The sequence below is a fragment of the Lycorma delicatula genome, chromosome 10 (assembly GCF_047948215.1).
Source record: "Lycorma delicatula isolate Av1 chromosome 10, ASM4794821v1, whole genome shotgun sequence".
NCBI classification, from domain to species: Eukaryota; Metazoa; Arthropoda; class Insecta; order Hemiptera; family Fulgoridae; genus Lycorma; species Lycorma delicatula.
Genome location: NC_134464.1, coordinates 59,244,408 through 59,268,412, shown reverse-complemented (window position 1 = coordinate 59,268,412; position 24,005 = coordinate 59,244,408). Strand labels below are relative to the sequence as shown.

Genomic DNA, 24,005 nt, shown 5'->3' with positions numbered 1-24,005 from the left:
ACAAGATTAGAACTAAGGAAAGTACTAACATTTAAAGATTAAATCATTCAAGTACTGGACAGAAAAATTTACACGTATGTTCATAATATTCAAAATTTCAAAATATACGCGTAAACATTACTTCAAATAAAATTATAATTAAAAGAATATGTTTTAATGTAATAGATACAGAATTTAATACCAACTGAAGGTGCAGGATACTGTGAAAACTAGTTATTGGAGATTAAAATGGTAAATTTAACTTATCTAAATAAATACATTAAGAGTAAAATTAAAATAATTTACTTCTTTTTGAGGATACTATTTTGCTACCAATGGCCCAGTCTATAAATACTCCACTGTTATAAAAATTACAAATAATGATATATTAGTTTTATCAATTAACAAAATGATTTTTATTGCCCTTTTTCATCACATAAAAAAAAAAAAAAAACAATGTTACACATGTGTAATTGGTAATAGTTTTTCTGATTAAAGTTTGTATTTTTAAAGGTGTTATTGAAACTAATGAAGTTTTTGTTTATAGGATACTGATAATGAGAGGTTGAGATCTGTAGTTTGTAATTTTTTGGAAGATTATTTTAAAATGCATCCACCATGTCATCCAGATCTTAAACAGTTGTATTTTACTTTTGTATTAGGAAAGGTGAATATAAATGTAAGTATTAAAATATATATATAAATATGTATTAATATGATTTATGCTTTCTGGAAATGTTATGATTCCTTTAGAGGATGTGTTAATGTCTTAGTTTTGTAGTTGGATTCTAAAAGTCAAGCTTACAGAACTCTGTAAACTGTGTTCACATGCACACACATGAGTGTAGAAAATTATTTAATTTTAATTTATCTTTAATCTATCATTATTATCTAGATAAAATCTGTTACTATTACAGCAAAATATGAAATATTCTTTGTAAAAGTTTTTATACACTTAAATTCAAATAAGTGTTTGCTAAAAAAAAAGCTGGGGAAGGTTTGCATAACTTCTGGTTTTGCCATTGACAAATTTTTATTTCAAATACACTAGGGTTTTTAAATATTAATGACTTAATTATGCAATATTATTTTACATTTGTGTAAAAGATCAAAATGTTCAGCTTAATTATGCAATATTATTGTACATTTGTGTAAAAGATCAAAATGTTCAGTAGAATTTTGGGTCTGGTCAGTTATACTGCATTAATATAATTGTTAAAAAAATTCATAGTTTTTATTAAAAAAATGTAGGTTTCATTTGATTTCCTCGTTTGATAGTTAGCTCATATTATACTTTTAATAACAGCTGTAACTTGAAAAATATAAAGTATTAGAAATTATAAAAAATTCATAACATTTTTAAAACTCTTAAGTTGGGTCAGTGGGATCCTTTTTTTTAAAGTTCCTGTGTCATCTACATTAATCTATACTGTTATATACAGAGGAAGGGTTTTTTTTTTATTTGGGTTTGGGATAAACAAAAAACTACCCAATTAATTGCAATCAAATTTTTACTCATATTTCTTGGCATAACTGAGAAGGTTTATAGATATATTTCAAAACATTTTCTTGATAATGTTGGAAAATACAACACTTTATTTCAGATGACATCTTTCGGTGCTAAACAAATTGTAGAAGGGAATTCCATGTGTACCGTTTAAAATTCAAGATCAAGTTTACCTTTGCATAGGAAGTTTATTGCATGCACCTGGTGTTGATTACCAATTTTAACAAATTTACTTCCTTTCTGATGCTGATCAAACTTCTCTTCATACTAGTATTGTCCCAAATTTGAAGAAGAAACTAATAACAGCATTCCAGCATGTTTTGCTGGAACATAATTTGATTAGGATTTAAATGCAATATGGGTAACGAAAGATTTAAAATTAATAATTCATGCTGGTTGTGTGCCTGTTAATCAGCATAGGGGTTGCTATAATGCTCCAACTACTAATGAAGTTGCTGTTTTTCTGGTCTAGAAGATAAAGGACCTAGAGATATAATCTTACATTGTCGTAATTGTCAAATGCAACGTATGTCTGAGCTTCATTGCTCTTATGATCCTTTACAATGTCCCATGATTTTGAAGGGTGAAGATAGTAGTTATTATCTAACTATTTCACTAAATAATAATGAACAAAATAAAACAGTTTCCTGCATGCAATTTTATGCTTATTGACTTATGGTTTGAGATAACATTGATAATTCCATAATCAAAATCCAAAAAAAGATTCGTTAGAATGATAAGTAAAAAAAGAACTACGGATCATTCTTTGGCAATATTTAGGGAATTGTCTATATTACCGCTACGTTATTTATATGTTTATAAAGTAACGAAAATTTTCTTTATCAGAAGTGGTCATAGAGATAGTAAGATAACCAAGTACGAACTTAGAAGTAAAAGGAATGTATGTGTACCCAGAGCAAATAAAACGAGTTATATGAAGTTCTTTTCAAGCACTGCTCCTAGATTGTATAACATACTTCCTAATCATATAAAGACCAGTAGGAACCTAAACACTTTCTTAAAGCTACTAAGACGATGGCTAATTAATATTGATGACGCTGAAAGTATGTTCCATGTAATTACATGATTTATGATAACATATATAATTAATTATAATGCTTTATACTATTAGTCTTAACATATTAATAGATTTTTTACATATATAGCTTAGCGGGTAGCACTGGATGAAAGGTTTATTAGTAAACATAAATATTTGAAGACAGATTGATCTTCTCTATACTTAACTGCAGAAAAGATAAGTTTCCACCAGAGTAAATCATGAATTGAACCAAAACTAATCCTCCTATATAAGATAAAACTTTACTTTTCCCCTTACTCTAACTAAAAAGATTAATAGAAAAGGGATGGTGCCACAAAACGGGCAAGACCCTTGTGGACACCTAATCTTTCATCTTTTACAAATAATATAAATTAAGTATAATTAAGTTAAGTAATAAATATTAAATTGTATTATAAAACAATGTTAAATTAAGTATGATTAAGTTAAGTAATATTATAATTAGTATTAGGATTACTCCATTAATTATTAATTCTGTAAAAGTGAAAGAAATAATAATAATAATAACAATCTTTTACATTATTACAGAAACTTATTTAAACAATATTGTATTGTCATGATGGCCAAAATAATTACTGAAAGATTAGCCTTTATTCTTAATAACCAAAAAAAATTACATGCTAATGATTACATTCATCTTCGAGATACTGTACAACACGACACCAATGTTAATGCTAACAACATGGGTCAAATTGTCATACTTCCCTCATCTTTCACTTGTTCACCACAAAATATGCATGAGAAATCTCAAGATGCTATGACATACATGTGCAATCATGGGCGTCCGGATTTATTTATAACTTTTAAGTGCAATCCTGAATGGCCAGAAAAAAAAACAAACTATTTACTGGTTTAAAATATACTGATAGACACAGCATTATATCCAAAGTTTTCCATTTAGAAATGAAAAAAACTCCTAGACTTTATTAACAAAAAAGGGTTTGGTCTACTGCAATGCACTAAGTGGCAAAAATGAGGCTTACCTCATTGTCACATATTGGTATGGTTAGTAACTAAAGTACGACCTGATGGAATTGATCTTATCATATCTGCTGAACTCCCTGATAAAAATGTTGACCCATTATTATATGACATTATTTGTAAACGTACGTGTCACAGACCATGTAATGATATAAATAGGTCATCACCATGCATGATAAATGGAAAATGTTCAAGAAGTATCCTTGAATGTACATTTGCAACACTCAAACTGCAGATGACTGTTACTCGACTTATCACAGAAGTCCAAAGGATGGAGATCGTATGACAATTTTAAACATGCAAGGTAACATACTTGATATTGATTTTGTTTAACATGGCTGTTGGTATAATATAGAATTATAATAAAAATATAAACCGTTTACAAACAATTGTATATGTCCAGGTGCTTTCAGAAAGTAATTTCCATCATCAAGAACACACTAAGTTATCATGTATGTAATAATAAATAAAACTTGACATATTAATTATATAAAATCTTTTTTATATAAACAATTGATCATGTGTGTTAAAATTATGTCAATGTAATAAGTCTTATCTGTATGGTGGTCTCAATTGTTATGTATAGTTGAGGGAGGGGATCAGTTTGGCCAACCTAAAAGTCTACAATTATTATTCAATGTTTGTTTGAATAAAGTGTCGTTATAAAATTTTGTTTGCTCATTTATCAGTATGTTATTATTTTAATATGAAATTTTTTCAAAATATTAGTTTTAAATATGTTATTAGAATAACCAAGTATGTTAATGAAATTGCCTGGGTTGTAATTATGATTTTTATTTTTATTTTTATTTAACAAAATTAAGTTTTTTTATGTAATCTTTATTTATACAATATATGCTCTTTGATCCTGATTGAAAATGAATGATTAGTCATGCAGACATATTTTAAATCACAGTCTGCAAATTTAAAATTATATATATACCCTGTTTATCTAGATAAAATTTATCATTGTTTTTTATTGTTTTAGAAGGATCTACATTTTTTATATATTTTATTATCTTATTGTTAGTCACATAGACAGTTTTTAATCTGAATGATTTAAAAATTTTGTTGAACTTTTTCTAATTTACTAGTTGTTCTGTGACACAATAAAATAGTAATATATATATAAATAATGTAGATCCTTCTAAAACAATTAAAAAAATGATAAATTTAATCTAGATAAACAGAGTATATAAAGTTCAAAATGTGCAGAGTACGATTTGAAATATGTCAGCATCACCAATCGTTTATTTTTAATCAGGCTCAACAAGCATATAAATTGTATAAATAAAGGTTAAGTAGAAAAATTGAATTTTGCTAAACCCATTCTAAATAAAAATTATAATTACAACCCAGACAATTTCATTAATATATATAAAACTAAACAGCTGATGGATGAACGTAGAAAATATAAGAATGGTAGTGATGAAGAAAGTAAAAGGAACTATCGGCAATTAAGAAATGCTATAAATAGGAAGTGCAAACTGGCGAAAGAAGAGTGGATTAAAGAAAAGTGTTCAGAAGTGGAAAGAGAAATGAACATTGGTAAAATAGACGGAGCATACAGGAAAGTTAAGGAAAATTTTGGGGTACATACAGACAAGACATAATTTTAACACACATAACGATCATTTGTTATATACAAAAATTATGGTATATAATTAATATGTGAAGTTTTATTTATTATTACATACATGATAACTTAGTGTTTTCTTGATGATGGAGATTACTTTCTGAAAGCGCTTGGATGTGTTACATACATAATTGTTTGTAAGCGGTATTTATATTTATTATAATAATTGCTATTGATAAGAAATAGATACCCCCACTTTGTCTACTATTGTCACATTGCTTTAATGCCCACATAAATGTTGAATTTTGTAACTCTGTGCAAGTAATTTGGTATATCTGCAAATATATTACCAAAGGTTCAGATCAAGCAACTTTATCGGTTGAAAATCAGAGATGAATCAGTACATTAATGGTAGATATATATGTACATCTGAGACAGATTGGCAGTTTTTTGACTTTCCAATACATTATGTTATCCCACTATTTTTCACTTAGCAGTTCACTTAAAAAACTATCAACATATTTATTTTACTGAACAAAATCTAAGGAGTCCTTGAAAGGTCCACAGAAGACCACTCTTATTGCTTTCTTTGAGCTTTGTCAGTCTGATGACTTTGCTAAGACACTTATATCTTGAAGTTTCTAGATACTATACCTATAATAATAACAAGTTCAGCAGAAGAAAGCGCGGAACTGACATTGGAGGATTTCCCAGAATCAAAAAGGATGGTACTCTGGATAAGAGTATATACAATTCATCCAAACCAAAGTGAATGCTTTCATCTGCGTTTGTTATTGCATAATATTAAAGGACATATATCTTTTGATTACTTGGAAACTGCTGATGGTGTGCTACACCAAACATATAAAGCTGCTTGCGCTGCACTTGGCTTGTTGGAAAATGTTAATCACTGGAAAAACATACTTCTATCTGATGTTGATCTGATGCTTCTATCTGTTAGTCTTAAATTGAGAGAATTTGCAAGTATATTAGTTTTATTGTTACACTCAGGAAGAGCTGCTACATTTATAACTGGTGGGAGAACTGTACATTCCACTTTTAAGTTACTGTTAAATGTTGCATGTGGACAAGAATCTATTTGTTCTATTCCTAAAAATGGTCCATTTGGAAAATTTTGCAAGTTGCTAAATTTAAAGTGTAGGATGAATGCGCAGTGAGTCATTGAGCTCATAATGAAGCCACTGATCGAACTCGTTGAGATATTAGGTCGTGTGGTAAATTAATGGTGGTATAACGTTTGTGTTTGCTGGAGACTTTTGGCAAACATTGCCTGTCATCGCGAGAGACACTAGGGCTGATGTTGTTCAGCCATGCCTTAAATCATCACCCTTATAGAAATTTGCGCTCCTATTAACTTAAGAACTAATATGAGAATTCACCTTGGGGATGGCGATGTCAACTTTCCCTTACAACTACTAAACACTGGAAATGGGACTCTTTCTCACAATGATGGTTACATTTCTGTCGATGAAAACATGGTTACCATTGTGCATGTAGTGGATGATCTCATTTCCAATATTTATCCAGAAATTAATAAGCTTTTTCAAAAACTGTATGAGTGGCTTTGTGAAAGATCTATCCTAACTCTTCAAAATATTTCTGCTTTTGAAATTAATAATATGATTTTAGAAAAAGTTTAAGGGCAAAGCAAGGTATATCAATCTATAGATTCTGTAATCATTACTGAAGACGCAGTCCACTGTCCTCCAGGATTTTTGAATTCTCTTAATCCTGGAGGTTTTCCAGCTCATTGTCTCAATCTTAAAATGGAGGTTCTGATTATTTTACTAAGAAATCTTAACCCTCCAAGGTATGTAACGACACGAGATTGCAAATCAAAACCATGCGAAATCACATTGCTGAGGGTACTATTTTGACAGTTCAAGCTACAGGAGAGCAGGCTTTTATACCCTGAATCCTAATGATCCCAACAGAATTACCATTTCAATTCAAGATGCTGCAATTCCCTATAAAACTTTTGTTTGCTATAACAATCTAAATAAAGCTCAAGGCCAGGCATTCAAACATATTGGTATTGATTTACAATTAGACTGTTTTTCTAGAATTTTTACAATTCCAGAACTGGTAATTTGGAAAGTCAGTACATTCTGTTACAAGAAATTCAAAACGCCGCAAAAAATATCATATACCTGGAAGTTCCATAAAATTAAAAATTCTATTTACTAAAAATAAATTGATGAAAATTTGTATACAATTTCTATGGTGTATGTGCATATTAAAAAAGTCCACTTTGAAATTCTGAGTTTAATGGGTTAAAATGGAGTAACAATGAAATAATTTTTTTTATTTCTCTGTAAAAGATATAGATATCAACTTAATTTTTAGTGTGTGTATTCTTAATATGAATTGATTCTAAATTTTTTTGAAATTCAGTGATTAAAATTGTTAAAATGGATTTTTGATTTTTTTTTTAAACCCTGTTATTTCTTTAATTTGTTGGTAACAAATAAACCTGATTTTTGGCGAGTGTAATCTTCAAGTCAATAAACCAATTTCTAGATTTTTGAAATTTGACCTTGAAAGAGGATGAAGAAAGGTAAAAATATTTTGAGCAATCCCAATTGTAAATTTTTCCAGTACCGAGTAGTAAACTAGATATTCAGTAGATTTGGGCTTGCAAATACTCTTGAGATAAATATTTAAAAAAAACATTTTAGGGTTTTTTTAATTTTGATTTTTTAAGGGGTGTGAAGGTATATGGTGTTGTGGTTCAACCAACACAGCCACTGCCACTGAAACTGTGACTGGCTGCACCTATCCAGTTACTTGAGTAAAGAACGCGCACGCACACACACACACACACACACACACACACACACACACTCGCTCACTCAATATATCATGAAATATAAACCACCAAAACACAATAACTAAATAAGGTAAGCTTACCTTATTAATTTCCAACCAGTTTTCACGGTATCCCGCTTAAAATTCTATATATATATTACATCAAAAACATATTTTAATAGTTTGTGCCATTTTATTTGAAATTATGTTTAATATTTTGGAATTTCAAATAAAATGACAAACTATGAAAAGAATATGTTTTTGATGTAATAGACATAGAATTTGATACCAGCTGAAGTTGCGGGATACTATGAAAACTAGTTATTGGAAATTAGTACGGTAAGTTTATCTTATTGAATTACTGTGTTTTTGGCTGTTCTCTGTGGTGTAAGTAGTATCATCTCGGCTTTCCATCCAGAGGTTCCTGGTTTGAATCCCAGTCAGACATGGCATTTTCACATGCTACAAAATTGCCATTTCATTTCATCCTCTAAATCAATACCTAATGGTATTAAGAAAAAAAAAAATACTTTGTTTAGGTGATTTATATTTCGTATAATATTAAATTTTATTAACACAGTAGTCAATTTGTTAATGAATTACTTGAATTTTGAAAGATTATTAATATATATATATATATATATATATATATATATATATATAATTTCATCAGCTGGTTTTTTGTGGCCAAAACCTTTTTGGAGATAATGTCAACCCCCCCCCCCCCATTACTCTAAATACAATTGACTTAAAACTGGAATTTTAAATAACTAACTTACTAGGTACTTTCTTCATAGTAAATTTAAATTCTCTGACCTCATATAATTTTTATTTTATATATATATAAAATAAAAATTAATTATAAGTAAAAAACTAAAAATTGGTAAAAACTATCCCTTCTCCCTTTCTTAATTTTTCAAAAATATCATCTTATTGTTCTATCTTGAAAGGCTTTTTGAGCCATTTTCAAAAAATGTTTGTTGAACTGGTCTGGATATATTAATAAAATGTAGGCCAATACACGCATATGTACATTTTTTTTTTAAACTTGAAATTTTGTCATTGCAGAAACTCTTGTCCCTAAAATTTAGCCTGAACACTAAACTTCCCTTTATAGCTTTGATGCTGCAACAGCATTAGAGATATAGCCAACAAAGTAAAAGTAAAAATAACATATTTTATTCAAATTTAGTTTTTATAATTTTAATACGATTAGATTTGTCTAGGAATTATAAAACAATTATACAATATTGAAACAAAATGAGTGGTAAGAAATAGAATGTGTAAAAAGATTATTACCTTAGTCGTTCAGCATAAAAGGGTCTAAATTATTTATTATTTTACATTGTATAAAATTAGGTTAAACAGGAATTTTGTTGTAACTGTAGATTAATTGTTTACAAAATTAATAATCGGTAGCACTTCAACAGTAGACTATGCCACAAGATGAGTAGTTACTGACTGTTAGGTGACAATCATCCTTATCATCTTAATTAATCTCAGAACAGTCTACCTTAACCAGTCTTATTTTCAAAATCAATTTTAACTAAACAGATATACTTATGAAAGAAATAATATTTGATTTATATTTTTTCATTTGTTACAGAAAAATATGGAAGATGGAGTTTTGAATACAGTAATTGATAATATTTATAATATTCTTTTAAATAAAAATGTTAATTTAAATTTTACCAAACTAATTCAGTCACATCCAATAAAAAATATTCAAGAAATAATGGAACAAAATTGTAACAATCCTGATGTATCTTTAAAAGATTATTTTTGTGATGTAAGTATTTAATATAATTTTTTTTTTGCTTTTATTATATTTTTGCCAGTCAGTTGAGTGGTTTGATGCGTTTCTCCATTATGTGTCGGTTTCAGCCTCAATATATATCAGTGATTATCAAACATTTCTTTTACCACCCCCTTTGAAAATCAATTATTTTTCAGCGCCCCCCATTTTTTATACACCCCTAAAACTTAAAAACCACGATTTCATTACTTTAATTAATTTAGTTATATTAGTCAGTTCTGATGTTTAAACTTACATTCTAAACTAGACATTTTTACCAGTGAGAGCAAATAAAACCCAACTTTATAATATTAATAATATATTTTACTCAAATTAAAAGAAATAATATAAATATGTAATCAGTTTTAATTTTTATACTAATCTAATGAGATGGATGAATTTGATGATATTTAATAAGTTTGTTGATATCAGGTTTGATTTTACTCAAAAACAGTCGTAAGTTGCCGCGTTTGGTAACTTGCAAATGATTTCTCTTTTTAGTAAGCAGTGTTGTCACAGCGCTAAATCCACGTTTACACAAATATGACGATGGGAATGCTATCAAAAATCGTTCAACAATAGACCACAATCCAGGGTACAACTGCGGAATTGACTTTTGTAGCCAAAATTGTTGGTAGCCATTTTTGTATTTGATTTTTATTTCCTCGTTCGTTGTCAGTTTTATAAGTTCTTCTTCCAACTGGGGTGATATTGCTATGTTGACATTTGAAAAAGGATCTAACACCCAGTCTGGTATTTCCAATTTCAAAATGTCCTGGAATCTTTCAATGAAATCACTGTGAAGATTTTCCAAATGTTGGCAGTAGACGAGCAAGTCGTCGTTGTTGCAGGATACTGATAAATTGGGAAAATTATGGAACTCACGTCTGCCGATATTCTTCTTGTGTAAGAGCAGCTTGGCTACGAAAGCAGCGACGAGATTTTTTGTTTTTATTAAATTCAAGTCATCGCCTTGAAGTTGGAGATTCATATCATTAAGCAATGTATAAAGGTCTGTCAGGTATGTGATATCATTCTTTGATGTGATGAGTTTTTCGCGCAATTCTGTGTCTTTGTTTTCCAAGAACTCTATGACAGTGTCAAACAGATTGTAAAAATGAGTCAGACAATTTCCTTTTGATAGCCAACGCACTTCTGTGTGAAAGATCAATCTGTTGAAATCTTCATCATTATCAACACAAAGCTGATTAAATAATCTGTCATTTAAAGAGTTGTTTCGGATTTTATTGACTGCTCTGATGACATGTTGCAATGATTGAAATAGTCGTTCACTTAAATTTCTAGCAACTAAATGCTGTCGATGTATAATGCAATGTACAGCAAGCACATCAGGAATTTTGTTTTTTAAGTACGATATGAAGCCTTTTTGACACCCCGTCATAGCTGAAGCACCATTTGTAGCAGCTGATATAATATTCTTCAACGGAATTCCTTTTTCATCACAAAACTTTTCCAGTGTTTTAAATACGGTTTCTCCTTTCGTGTCTGTCTCTAAATTTCTAGCAAATAAAAGTTCTTGACATATTTTTTCATCTTTAATAAATCTCACGTAAGACAACAACAATGCTTCATTAGTTGGTAAAGTGGATTCATCCAACTGAATTGAAAATTTACTAGTCTTCAGATGATTGTACAATGACTTTCAACGTTTTCAGCCATTTCATCAATTCGTCTTTGGACAGAACTATTGCTCAAAGGAATTTTTTGAATTATATCTGCCGCCGGTTTATGGAGCACAGTAGTTATAACTTCTTTTATCGCTGGCAAAATTAACGTTTCTCCGATGGTGTGTGGTTTACCTGTTTGAGCAATTAACAGAGAGATATTGTATGAAGCTTGAAGTCCGTCATCGTCTTGCTTAGCAGCCATTGAAAAAAGTTTCGATACACTTGGCTGAGCATTATGCTTCTTTTCCAGATCTTGAAAATAGGCTACAGTTTTGTCCTTCTTATCCGGATGCATTTTATTCAAATGATCCTGAAGTCTTGAAGGCTTCATCGCTTCCTTTGAAAATGTTTTTGAACAAAGAAGGCACGAAGGCAAAGATGGGTTTGTCGAATTTTCTATGAATCCATATTTAATATATTCTACACTGTATTGCCGTTTCTTCTTTTTTGCTTCCGACATGGCTTTGTTTTCAAAAATATGTAAATAAAGTGTTGAACTTAAATACTTGTTTAAAGATAGCGCGTGAAACCACAAATGAAAATATAAGAAAAATTACCAGCTTTTATATAGGATTTAAATACAGCAAGTAATGACAGGAATAAGACAAACGCGCACAAACTCGTTTATTTCTTTCGACGCACAATCGTTCTGAGCAAGTATCGATGAACCAGCCGATTTCTACCGGATTGCACCAATCAGAATTACCAAAATACATTGCTATTTTATTGTACTATTATTGTACTAATTTATTAGAACGAAACTATTTTTGCTGAATATCTTTCTCATTTATATAAGATAAGATTCTCATTATAAGATAATTAAAATTTTATATTTCGACTAGTAAATAATACTACCAAAAATAATAACTTATTTAACTACGGAAAATAAATTAATATTATTTCGTATTATAGATAATATGGGTAATTTTTCAAAGAATTTTAGTTTATAATTTAGAACTGGTTCAAATAAAAACCGCCGCCTAAGCCAGCGTTTTTATTATTTGTAATATTTATAATATATAGAAATAGTAAACGATGTTTACAATAAGTGAACTGTTTAGGCTTACTATACTATTTGACACTGGACGGTAATGGGTTAATTGTAAAAAAATTTTCTAACAACTTTTTGAACAATAATTTTATACGTATTTCCATTTTATATAAAAATGATGATTCTTACATCAGTAATTTCTTATAAAATGCTAGGAAAATATTGTAATATGCACTTATGTTAAAAACAAGAAAGAAAGTAAAGAAAACTCAATTTATGTTAGTTTACGTATGTATAATATTTTAAAACTCTGCATGGTAGTTTTTTTCCTAATGTTTAAAATAATTTCTGGTGCAATGTATTTAAGGTAAAATTGCTCTAATTTTTTAACTATCATCGATCATGTTCCTTTATCCACAGAAACTTGTTACAACTTGATTGCGTACGGTGTGCGGGCTATCCTACGAAATCTATGTTAAGTATTTTAAGTTTTTATAACATCATACAGGGTAGAAATATAAACTAATTATTCGTTATTGTGTAGCAGGTGGGTTTTAATTTTAGTGAAATTTAAAATACTATATAAAGTAAATGAAATTACAAATTATACATCCCCCCCTAACCCACATCAACGCCCGCCATTTTTTCTGGGCCCCTTAACACCCCCCTCTAGGTTTCAAACGCCCCCAAGGGGGCGTTATCGCCCACTTTGAGAAAGACTGATATATATCTTATATCCTACATCCACAGTTACATTCTACTTTTTATATGTTGTGATGTTTATCTTTTTTTACTGTTTTTATCCACTGAATCTTTTTTTTCTTCTTAAGTAGCGATAGTTACTTAACCTGATTACAGTTACTTATGATGAGAATTAAGTTTTTTAGTATATGAAAAAATGTCAAGCCTTACCTGGATCCAAACGCAGAACTTTCTGTATAAAAGGAAGAGAGATATTACATATTGGCCATTGAGGTCAGGAGAGGACCCGATAATTTTTTCTTCCTTTTTATATAACTACTGCAAACTTCTGTTTTCTCAGTTCGTCTTATAATTCTTCATTTCATTCCCTATTGAGAAACAGTCTTACTGTGCTTCAGTTTCTGTTTTTAATAAACTAATTTTTATCTAAAAGAATCTTTTGATTAGTTTTTTAAATTTATATTAATAAATTACCTTTTACAGAAAAAACATTCTGGTGATTTTAACATTTTTGGTAGTTTTATTTATTGTTATTTCAAAATAATAACAAGAAGTTATTTCATAAAATAATTTGTCAGTAAAAATTATCACCACTTCTCTTTTATGTTATTGAAATCTTTCTTTTTAGTTCATCTTTGATCGAAGTTTTTCAATTATTTTCTTTGATAGTGGCACATTTTTGGAGCAATCATTTTTATATCTGTGGAATAACAAACCTACCGTTTGTGATGTAATCTATGTATTTAATTCTGTTAAAATAAACGTGGTTTATTTTAACTCTTATCTAAAATTGTTATTATGCAATAACTGAATTATTTCAGTCATGACTGCTGAGGATGCAGGATCCCTGAAAGTACTTTCATAGTAAAATTAAGGTAAGATATGTCTTATCTCAATATTCTGTACTAGGTGGTGGTGGTTTATTTTAATAAAACTGAAATATAATTTAATAGTACTGAGGAATAATATGAATCTTAAAAAATTGAATTTCAGTAATCTATATAATGTGTAATTTTGTTATGGTCCGAGCGGATTAATAATTTATTTTATTAGTCAGGGTTAAAATTACTTATTGTATTTCCTTCCTTTTTCTGAACCCTAATAAATCTAGATGCTGTTAAATATAATACTGTTATTTTTTATTTTACTTTTTAAATTATTTTAGTTAATAATTTGGAAGTATGATAATGGTGGTTCTCATGTTAACTTGAGCTTTTCTTTCTTTGGAAATAAAAATAAGGCTTTCATTGTTAAACTAGGTTATTTTTCAGTACCCAATTTTTATGTACCCTGTTTAATCTCAACACAGTGAAGAAATTCAGATTTTTCTCATCTATTCCTACTGCTTGATTAAATTGTACAGAGCTTGTCAGGTTCAGATTGTAACATCCATTTCAAAAAAATTCCACAGAACAAAAAACAGTCCATTTAAAAGTTACACATTTATTATTTTTTTCATTCTGTAGCTCATCTGATAATTATTCCCAGATGAGTCTTATTTTTTGTTATATACATTAATGCCTTATTTGTCAATTTATTATTCACAATTACAGTTGTTTCTAAACAGCAGCTGTTTTTGTAAAAAAAATAAAAGTGATTAATTAAAATCATGTCTACTGAATGAGTTATTTTTGCCTTACCGTACCATACCATGTGCTGCAATTTTTTCATCTCAAATATCAAGCTAGCATTCTCTAAAATTTATTTTCACTTTATTCTCATATTCATTGGCAGACAGCTGTGCTTTCCTTCCCTACATTTGGTCTTCTGTTCACTTTTATGCTGTAGTTTCATCCATCACTGTATCAACAGAAGTAGGGACAGAAAATTTCTCTAGCAGCGTAGGGATTGGTACCCATTGTTCCACGGTTTTATCACAGCAAGCAATTTTAACAGAAGCTTCTTTTATATGCTCTTTTACAGTAGAAAGGTATTATTTTCTCTTGTGCAGTATGTACAATGAAAATAAGTTTGTTGGAGCGGGCCAAAACTGCATTACTACCAAACCCGAAAAAATTTACACCCGTTTAATAGAACAACAATAATAGTCAGTGTATTTTTATTTATGTATGTTTAATTTATTAGTTTTCATGTTTTAATAGTTATAATAGATTATTACTTAATTAGTATTAATAATTCAATAAATAAAGATTTCCAAAAACAAAAATTTTAATTTAGGTGTACTTTTAAACTAAAAAAAATCTTAACTAGTGCTTGAATGTATGTGATCTGTAAACAAAGTAATGAGACTGGTTCACAACAACTTTTTATTTACAATACAATTATATATGGACTCTATCATCTTCGAAATAGTTCCCTTGGGAAGCCATGCAATGCTTCAAATGGTTTTCCCATTTCATAGCGGTGTTGGAACACAGAAACCGGAATATTTTTCAGATGGTCAGTTACATTTTCTTTTATGTATTCTACTGTTCCAAAATGGTGTCCTTTGAGGTATTTTTTTAAAGTTGGGAACAGGAAAAAGTTGTAGGGACTCAAGTTGGATGATTAAGGTGGTTGAGGAACTACAGGAATGTTTTTCTTTTCCAAAAACTCATTAATTGAGCGTGCAGTGTGACAAGGTGCATTGTCATGATGCAGCATCCAGTTGTTGATGGCCGGTCTCATGCGGGCAACTCTTTTCCACAGTCTTTCAAGAAATTCTCGGTAAACAGATTGATTTACAGTCGGTCCTGTAGGTAAAACCTCCTTATAGACAATGCCATTACTATAGAAGAAACAAATTAGCATGGTTTTGAGTTTTGATTGCTCATTTTTGCTTTTTGGGACGTGGTGAGTGAAGTGTGCCACCCCTTGCTCTGATGTTTTGTTTCTGGGTTGTATATTTGTTTATGGGTTGTATCTTGAATATCTAAGATTCATCACAGTAAATAAATTTAGAAAATCAGAATCGGTTTCAATTCGTCCTAGAAGATCACGGGACATTTCCACCCTGTTGTTTTTCTGTTCAACACTGAGGTTTTTTGGGACAAATTTTGCACAAATCTTTTTCATATCCAATTCGTTTGTCAAAATTTGATGGTCTGTGGTATGGTTCAAATTCAATTGTTCTGCAATCATTTTGACAGTTAATTGCCAGTTATACCATAACAAGTCTCTGATTCGCTCAACATTGTAGTCACTTTTTGATGTTAACGGTCTTCCAGAGACCCGCAACTGATTCCCGGCCATCTGAAAATGCTTTAAACCACCTAAAAACTTGGGCTCGTGAATGAGCATCATCTCCATACAATCATTTAAATTTTTAAAAAAGTTCAGTAGCATTCTCACAGAATTTAGCATAAAACTTGGTTGCACAACGTTGCTCATAATTAGTATCATTCATTCTTGTAACGCACAACAAAAAACGTTTGTTTTTGTCTCAGGTGGCAACAATAGACTAAAAATAGAAATACCTAATATCAATCAGCTGTTCATATAACCAGATATCTAGTAGTAATTTTACAGTGTTGTCACTAAGGCTGCCAAAAAAAAAACTAGTCTCATTACCTTATTTACAGACCTCGTATATTGTATCCTTAATTATACTAAATTAGATGTAGAATTATTGTAAAATTCTTTTTTGTATAATATTTAGAATTTTTTATAATTAAAATTTTTTAATTTTTTTTTATGGTTTTCATTGTTGATTCTACTATTATTATTAACACTACTCTAGATATATGATAAATTTAGCCATCATTTTGTCGATTAGTAGTTCCAACTTACAATCAGTTTCTGCTTTTTTTACATGTATACAATATAGTTTCTAATCATCCTTATTCATTTCATTCATTTTTCCTCAGCTAATTTTGTAATATCTGACATTAAAAATGTTGTGATATTACTACCAACATATCTTTTCAGATCCGACCATACCATCTTGATTGGATCTAATTTGGGATAGCAAGGTGGAAGTCATAGAACCTGACTGACGCCCATGTTTTTTTAATAGTTCATCAAAATGGTACTTTATTTTTGATTTTCTATGTGGTTTAATTATGTTATACAATTGTGATTTTGACATTGCTTTATTAAACAGAATATTGTTCTTGTCGAAGCAGTTAATCATGCCACTTTTCCTGTCATTGAAATCGTCGGGTTCTCTAGAAGAAAATTGTGGTATAGCGAATTATTGATGACAGACATTGTTTGGGGAGGGGAAAACCAGCAAATAATTTTTCAGATGCTCTTTTCATGAAATTGTTTTTGACGCTGTTGTGATAAGTCACTGTTTTTTGAACTTATTTTCCAAATTAACATTGCGTTTGGAATGAATCCTATTTCTCCTCTAGTATGCATTATGATTAACCGATCGTCTTTATTATTCAGCACTTTTACTGTTGCACAACTGTCATCCAGCCACGATTTTGTTATTGAATGGAATGATTAGTCCAAATAAACAGTCAAAAAGTTTTCTTTTCTGCAGTCAGTTATTTTTCTTAAATATGGTATCCTCTTCCACCAGATGTCAACTTTTTCAATAAAAATTTCCTGCTATCAGTTTTTCACTGCTTAAACCGTAATGCTTTTAGGATAGCTGCTGCTAGTGTAGTTTTAGAACCTTTAAATTTTCTCTTTAATTTTTTCTCTTTTGAAGTTCTTCATGTAATTTATTTAATGCAGGCAGTTCGTTATGTTTTGCGTGAAACTCGTTAACTTCTCTTCATACAATGTCTTTATGAAAACAGTCTAATCAACTAACTGTTTTTGAATGTTGTTTATACTTTTTTTGGGGTGCTGAATGAGCATGACTGTGATTTAGATTTATAGAAATGTGAAGAAAGAACTGCTGCAGCTTGTGGGATTTCAAGATCACACGTTCAAAAACTAAGTAAAGAAAAGCAAGATCTTCTTAAATCTAAATCACAGTCATGCTCATTCAGCACCCCAAAGCTTCTTTTTTAAAAAAAATGTATACATTATCAACTACTTTAGGAACTCGACTGTGGAGCTTTTTATTTTTAACGATGGATTTAAATTCTGCCTTTGCATCATTATTTAATGATATTTACTACTGTAAACATCAACAGTACTATTATTCATTACAAGTACTTATAAATATAACTCAGATGTAATATTTTGATAACTATTTGTATAAAGTGGTCATTCATTTTATGACTTGATGGGGGAGAGTAATAATAATCTGTTAGTACAGATATAAACTATTTGTTTTTCTACTGTATATAGTAAGAAATCTTTATTTGTATGTTAAATATTATTAAAGAAATTATTGCCTAAAATAAAACAAAATAATAAATTTTAATTGTGGAAAGAATTTTTCCTATTTACACAGTGTATTGTAAAATACTCTGTTTCTGAATGAGCCTAAAGTTACAAGAAAAGAGAAATATAATGCCCTGCACAACAAGTGTCTGCCTTGTGCAAGCAAACTTTTATTTTCATTGTACGCACTATACTGTTATAATGACATCATTAATACTCCCACATTTCTAAAGCTATTTGTTTAAAATGTTCTTGAAGTTGGTGGTGAATTTTTTACCTGACATGTTTTAATAATTTGTAATTTTTTTTATCAAAATTATACTTTTCTACTTTGTTAATAAGCTAGATTAGCCTGCACTCTTGTTCCTATAAAAATCATTTTAAGAGTCAGCTATTTTTTTTTTTTTATGGACTCTTTTTCATGTATCCTCCAGGTGTTCGCCACTATTTCTTCAATTGAAATTTCATCTTCTGTAATAAGATTAATCTACTTTCAGCCAACTTTTAAAGTGTAACCAATAAAAGTTTGAATGTTAGGCATATTATATATTTCTAACATCTTTCTTAAAATTCATTGATTTTCATTGTTTTTATCTTTGGTATGAGATTTAGAAAAAAATCTTTTGTTCTTCAAAATGTTTAAAATAGCAATAGTGGCTTAAAAGGCATATGCAATGAACATTGGTATCAACAGTAAGTGACTTTATTTAAGTTATTGGTTACTAAACTGTTATCATAACATTTCAAGATTGTAGATCTACTCATGATGCAGTTATATCATATTTTAATATAATTTTTGAATTTGCAAATTACTTAATGACAATTTATTCAATTTTCTTCATAATATTTATTTCACTTATATATTTTAATTATTGATGAAGCTAATTAAATTTGCAATGATATTCCTTTTTTCAGGATGAGATGGAGAGATTTAACCTTCCTGATAGTACCACAGAAACTAAAACATTAAGCTCTGATGAAGCTTTGAGAAGATATTTTTTGGTATTAAAACTTCTGGTTAATTTGCTGAAAGATGAATTAATGGTAAATATTGATTTTTATCAAAAGTATTTGGATGTATTTTTATGTATTTTTTATTTTAAATGCATGTGCATTATTATCTGTTCAGTGGCCCAGTTTGAATCTTTAATTTATCAACCATTTAACTTAATTGCTGAACAAAGAAACTAACTACTTTGATAGAGTAAGTATAGTTTTTGAGATCGTAATACTTTATGTATATATAATTTAGTAATTGTCAACACCCAGTTTAAAATTTTGGGATACATAAATTATAATCTAAAGTGTTAAACAAAGGTGGTACACCGATTTATAATACAAAAGAAAACATTGATAGGTGGGTGGGATATATTGAAGAGTTACATGGAGAAAATGAATTACAAACTGGTGTTATAGAAGAAGAAGAGGAGGTCGAAGAGGATGAAAAGGGAGATACAATACTGAGACCTGAGTTTAATAGAGCATTAAACGATTTATATGTAAGAAAGGCTCCTGGGATAGACAGCTTACCTGAAAAATTACTGCGCAGTGCAGGTGAGGAAGCGATAGATTATACAAACTGGTGTGTAATATTTACGAAAAAGGGAAGTTCCATCAGACTTCAAAAAGAGTATTATTGTCGTGATACCAAAGAAAGCAGGAGCAGATAAATGTGAAGAATACAGAACAGTTAGCTTAACTACTCATACATCAAAAATCTTAACTAGAATTCTGTACAGAAGAATTGAGAGAAGAGTGGAAGAAATGTTAGGAGAAGAAAAATTTGGTTTCAGGAAAAGTATAGGGACAAGGGAAGCAATTTTAAGGCTCACATTAATAGTAGAAGGACAATTAAAGAAAAACAAACCAACATACTTGACATTTATAAACCTAGAAAAGGCATTCGATAGCAAAAACTGGAATAAAATGTTCAGAATTAAAAAAAATTAGGGTTCAAACACAGAGATAGAAGGATTGCTAACATTTACAGGAACCAAACCAGCAACGTAATAATTGAAGAACATAAGAAAGAAACCGTAATAAGAAAGGGAGTTTGACAAGGATGTATGTTCCCTGTTCCCGTTACTCTTTAATCTTTACATAGAATTAGTAGTAATGATGTTAAAAAACACTTTAGATTTAGAGTAACAGTGCAAGGTGGAAAGATAAAGATGCTACGATTTGCTAATTATATAGTAATTCTAGCTGAGAGTAGAAATGATTTAAAAGTTCTACAAAAAAACTACCACATGAACATAAACAAGAACAAAAGTAATGAAATGTAGTACAAATAATGGAGATAGACCACTGAATATAAAAGTAGGAAGAGAAACTATGATGGAGGTAGAAGAATTCTGTTATTTGGGAAGTAGAATTACTAAAGATGGACGAAGCAGGAGCTATATAAAATGCCAAATAGCACAAGTGAAATGAGCTTTCAGTAAGAGATGTAATTTTCTTACATCAAAAATTAATTTAAACGTCAGGAAAAAATTTTTGAAAGTATATGTTTGGAGCGTAGCTTTATTTGAAAGTGGAACTTGGACAATCAGAGTACCTGGGAAGAAAAGCTTAAAAGCAATTGAAATGTGGTGCTATAGGAAAATGTTAAAAATCAGATGGGTGGATAAAGTGACAAATGAAGAGGTGCTGCGGCAAATCAATGAAGAAAGAAACATTTGGAAAAATATAGTTAAAAGAAGAGACAGACTTATAGGCTGCATATTAAGTCATCCTGGAATAGTCGCTTTAATATTGGAAGGACAGGTGGAAGGAATAAATTGTGCAGGCAGGCAACATTTGTAATATGTAAAACAAATTGTTAGGGATGTAAAATGTAGTGGGTATACCGAAATTAAATGACTACCACTAGATAGGGAATCTTGGAGAACTGCATCAAACCAGTCAAATGGCTGGGAAAAAAAAATCACTTTATGATTCAGTCAAGGGTTAGTCTGAATATGGTGAAGGTATATTAATTTTTAATTCACATTTATAGCTAGGTAGTACATAATTTGTTAGTTTTATACATGTTTAGCAAGGTTGGCGATTTTTAACTAGTGGAAAAAATGCAAAAAAAATTTGCATTAAGGTTTGGTTTAAGAATGGAATAAAGTCCAGCACTGCATCGGAAATGTTGAATGTTGCTTGAATTTTGGCAATTCTTTGAATAAAACAAGTGATTATAAGTGGTACAAATGTTTCCAAGAGGGGCATGGAGCCATTATTGATGAGCGCCCTGGACGTCCCAGCATATCAGCATCCAATGACAACATTGAAAAAGTGAGGAAAATGATTATGGACAATCACCGGATAGTCAATAAGGATACCTGGAGGTTCTATGTTTGTATGAAGCAATTTGAAGAGAATTCCTGGATTTGTGGCAAAACAATTCATGGCAATTGCATGATGATAATTCATCTGTTTTACTTCACTGCCTGTTCATGAAATTTTGGCCAAAAACAACACCATTATGATGTCTCAGCCTACATATATGCCAGACATGGGCCCTGTGACTTCTTATTTTCTAAGCTGAGAAGAACTGTTTAAGACGATGTTTTGCTAACATTGAAGAGATAAAGACTGAATTGTTAAAGGAGCTAAATGCCACACTGGAAATTGCACTCCAGAGGTGCTTTGAAAATTGGTAAAAGTGCTGGCACAAATGTATTACATCTGAAGGGAGTACTTTGAAGGTGACAAAATCAATATTGATGAATAAATAATATTTTCTGAGAAATAGGTTGAGATTTTTTTTCGTAGCTGGTATGAATACTGATAGTGAACCTGTTTCCTGAAGATTACAAAAAATCACACTAATTGTTTTGGGATCTGGAATCTGTGATAAGGAAAACTTACTTCATATTCCACTGCAGCAGTTGTAGCATTACCATTTTTTTTTGTATTCAGTCGTTTGACTGGTTTGATGGAGCTCTTCAAGATTCCCTATTTTGTGCCAGTCGTTTCATTTCGGTATACCCCCTACATAACACCCCTAACAATACATTACATCCCTAACAATATGTTTTACATATTCCAAACGTTGGCTACCTGCACAATTTTTCCCATCTACCTGTCCCTGCAATATTAAAGCGATTATTTCGGAATGCCTTAATATGTGGCCTATAAGTCTGTCTCATATAACTATATTTTTCCAAATGCTTCTTTCTTCATCAATTTGCCAAAATATCTCTTCATTTATCACTTTATCCACCTATCTGATTTTTTTTCTCCTATAGCACCACACTTCAAAAATTCTAATTTTTTCTTCTCAGGTACTCTGATCATCCAAGTTTCACTTCCATACGAGCTACACTCCAAACATATACTTTGAAGAATGTTTAATTACACTGAAATTAATTTTTAATGCAAGCAAATTATATTTTTGACTGAAAGCTTATTTTGCCTGTGCTATTTGGCATTTTATATCGCTCCTGCTTCATCCATCATTAGTAATTCTACTTCCCAAATAACAAAACGTTTCTACCTCTTTAATCTTTTCTCTTCCTATTTTTTTTATTTAGTGTTTCATCTACATTGTTTCTACTACATTTCATTACTTTTGTTTTGTTCTTATTTATTTTCACGTGATGGTTCTTGCGTAGGACTTCATCCATGCCATTCACTGTTTCTTCTAAATCTTTTTTACTTTCAGTAAATTTTTACTATATCATAGGCAAATTGTAACATATATATATCATATGAAATTTAAACCACTAAAACAAAATAAATAGATCAAGTTAAACTTACCATATTAATTTCAAGAATCGATTTTTGTGGGATCCCATACCTTCTGTTGGTTCTATAATTATATTAAAATAACTTATTTTATTATTTCTGAATTTTGAATTTGTCGAAATTGTTACTGGTTTATAAATTTTGAAATTCATTATGGACAAATAAGCAAATTCTGCTGTCCAGTACTGGAATGATGTAATATTTAAAAAAAACTGTTATTTATTTAATTATTTTAATGTATTTAAATTGTTTTTATTTATTTAATTGTTATTTAAAATTGTTATGCACACGTGTGTGCATGAATTACTACTCTTCATCAAACAGATTGGCTTCAATGATTATTTTATTGAGATCTTCCTTTGGTGATCACATTGAAAAGTTTTTCACACAATTTATCTGAAAGAATTTTTAAAATGAAAAACCCGGTTGTCTATAATGATTTAAGAATATTTTTTTATGTTATGTCAGGATATTTTTATGATAATTGTGTATCATATTGCTTGATGTTAAGACTATAAATGACACATTTTCACTTTTACAGACAGCTTTACCTCATGCTCTGTACAAGTTATTAATGTTTTTCTACATTCATTTTGCAGTTTTATTTCATCTTTTGTTTTCCTGTAAAGAATGTTTCTTATCTATACAATCAGCGGCCAAAAAAAAGTAAATTTGCCATAAAATTCACCAAATTATAAAAATTAGTACAATTTTGATTTTTGAAGCTACTTTGCACTGACCAAATTCTTCAAAAGTCAGTGCCAAATGGAGGATTACTGTATATATAAGTTGGAATTTAAATAACAATTTTATAATATTACTTTCTGGTATTTGAGTCAGTTATATTATTTGCTAATTTTTATTTTATTTAAAAACAATAATTCAAGTACAAAAATGAGTTACATTGTTTTGCAAA

General features: G+C 29.8%; 1 protein-coding gene across 1 annotated transcript in view; it reads left to right on the top strand.

The window, feature by feature from the left end:
- LOC142331369 (uncharacterized) overlaps positions 1-24,005 on the top strand; it is an 85,076-nt gene that overhangs the window by 14,336 nt on the left and 46,735 nt on the right. The window contains exons 4-6 of the mRNA XM_075377220.1: positions 527-658; positions 9,557-9,739; positions 19,268-19,396. Coding sequence (XP_075233335.1) covers positions 527-658; positions 9,557-9,739; positions 19,268-19,396 — 444 coding nt within the window. The remainder of the gene's footprint in view (positions 1-526; positions 659-9,556; positions 9,740-19,267; positions 19,397-24,005) is intronic.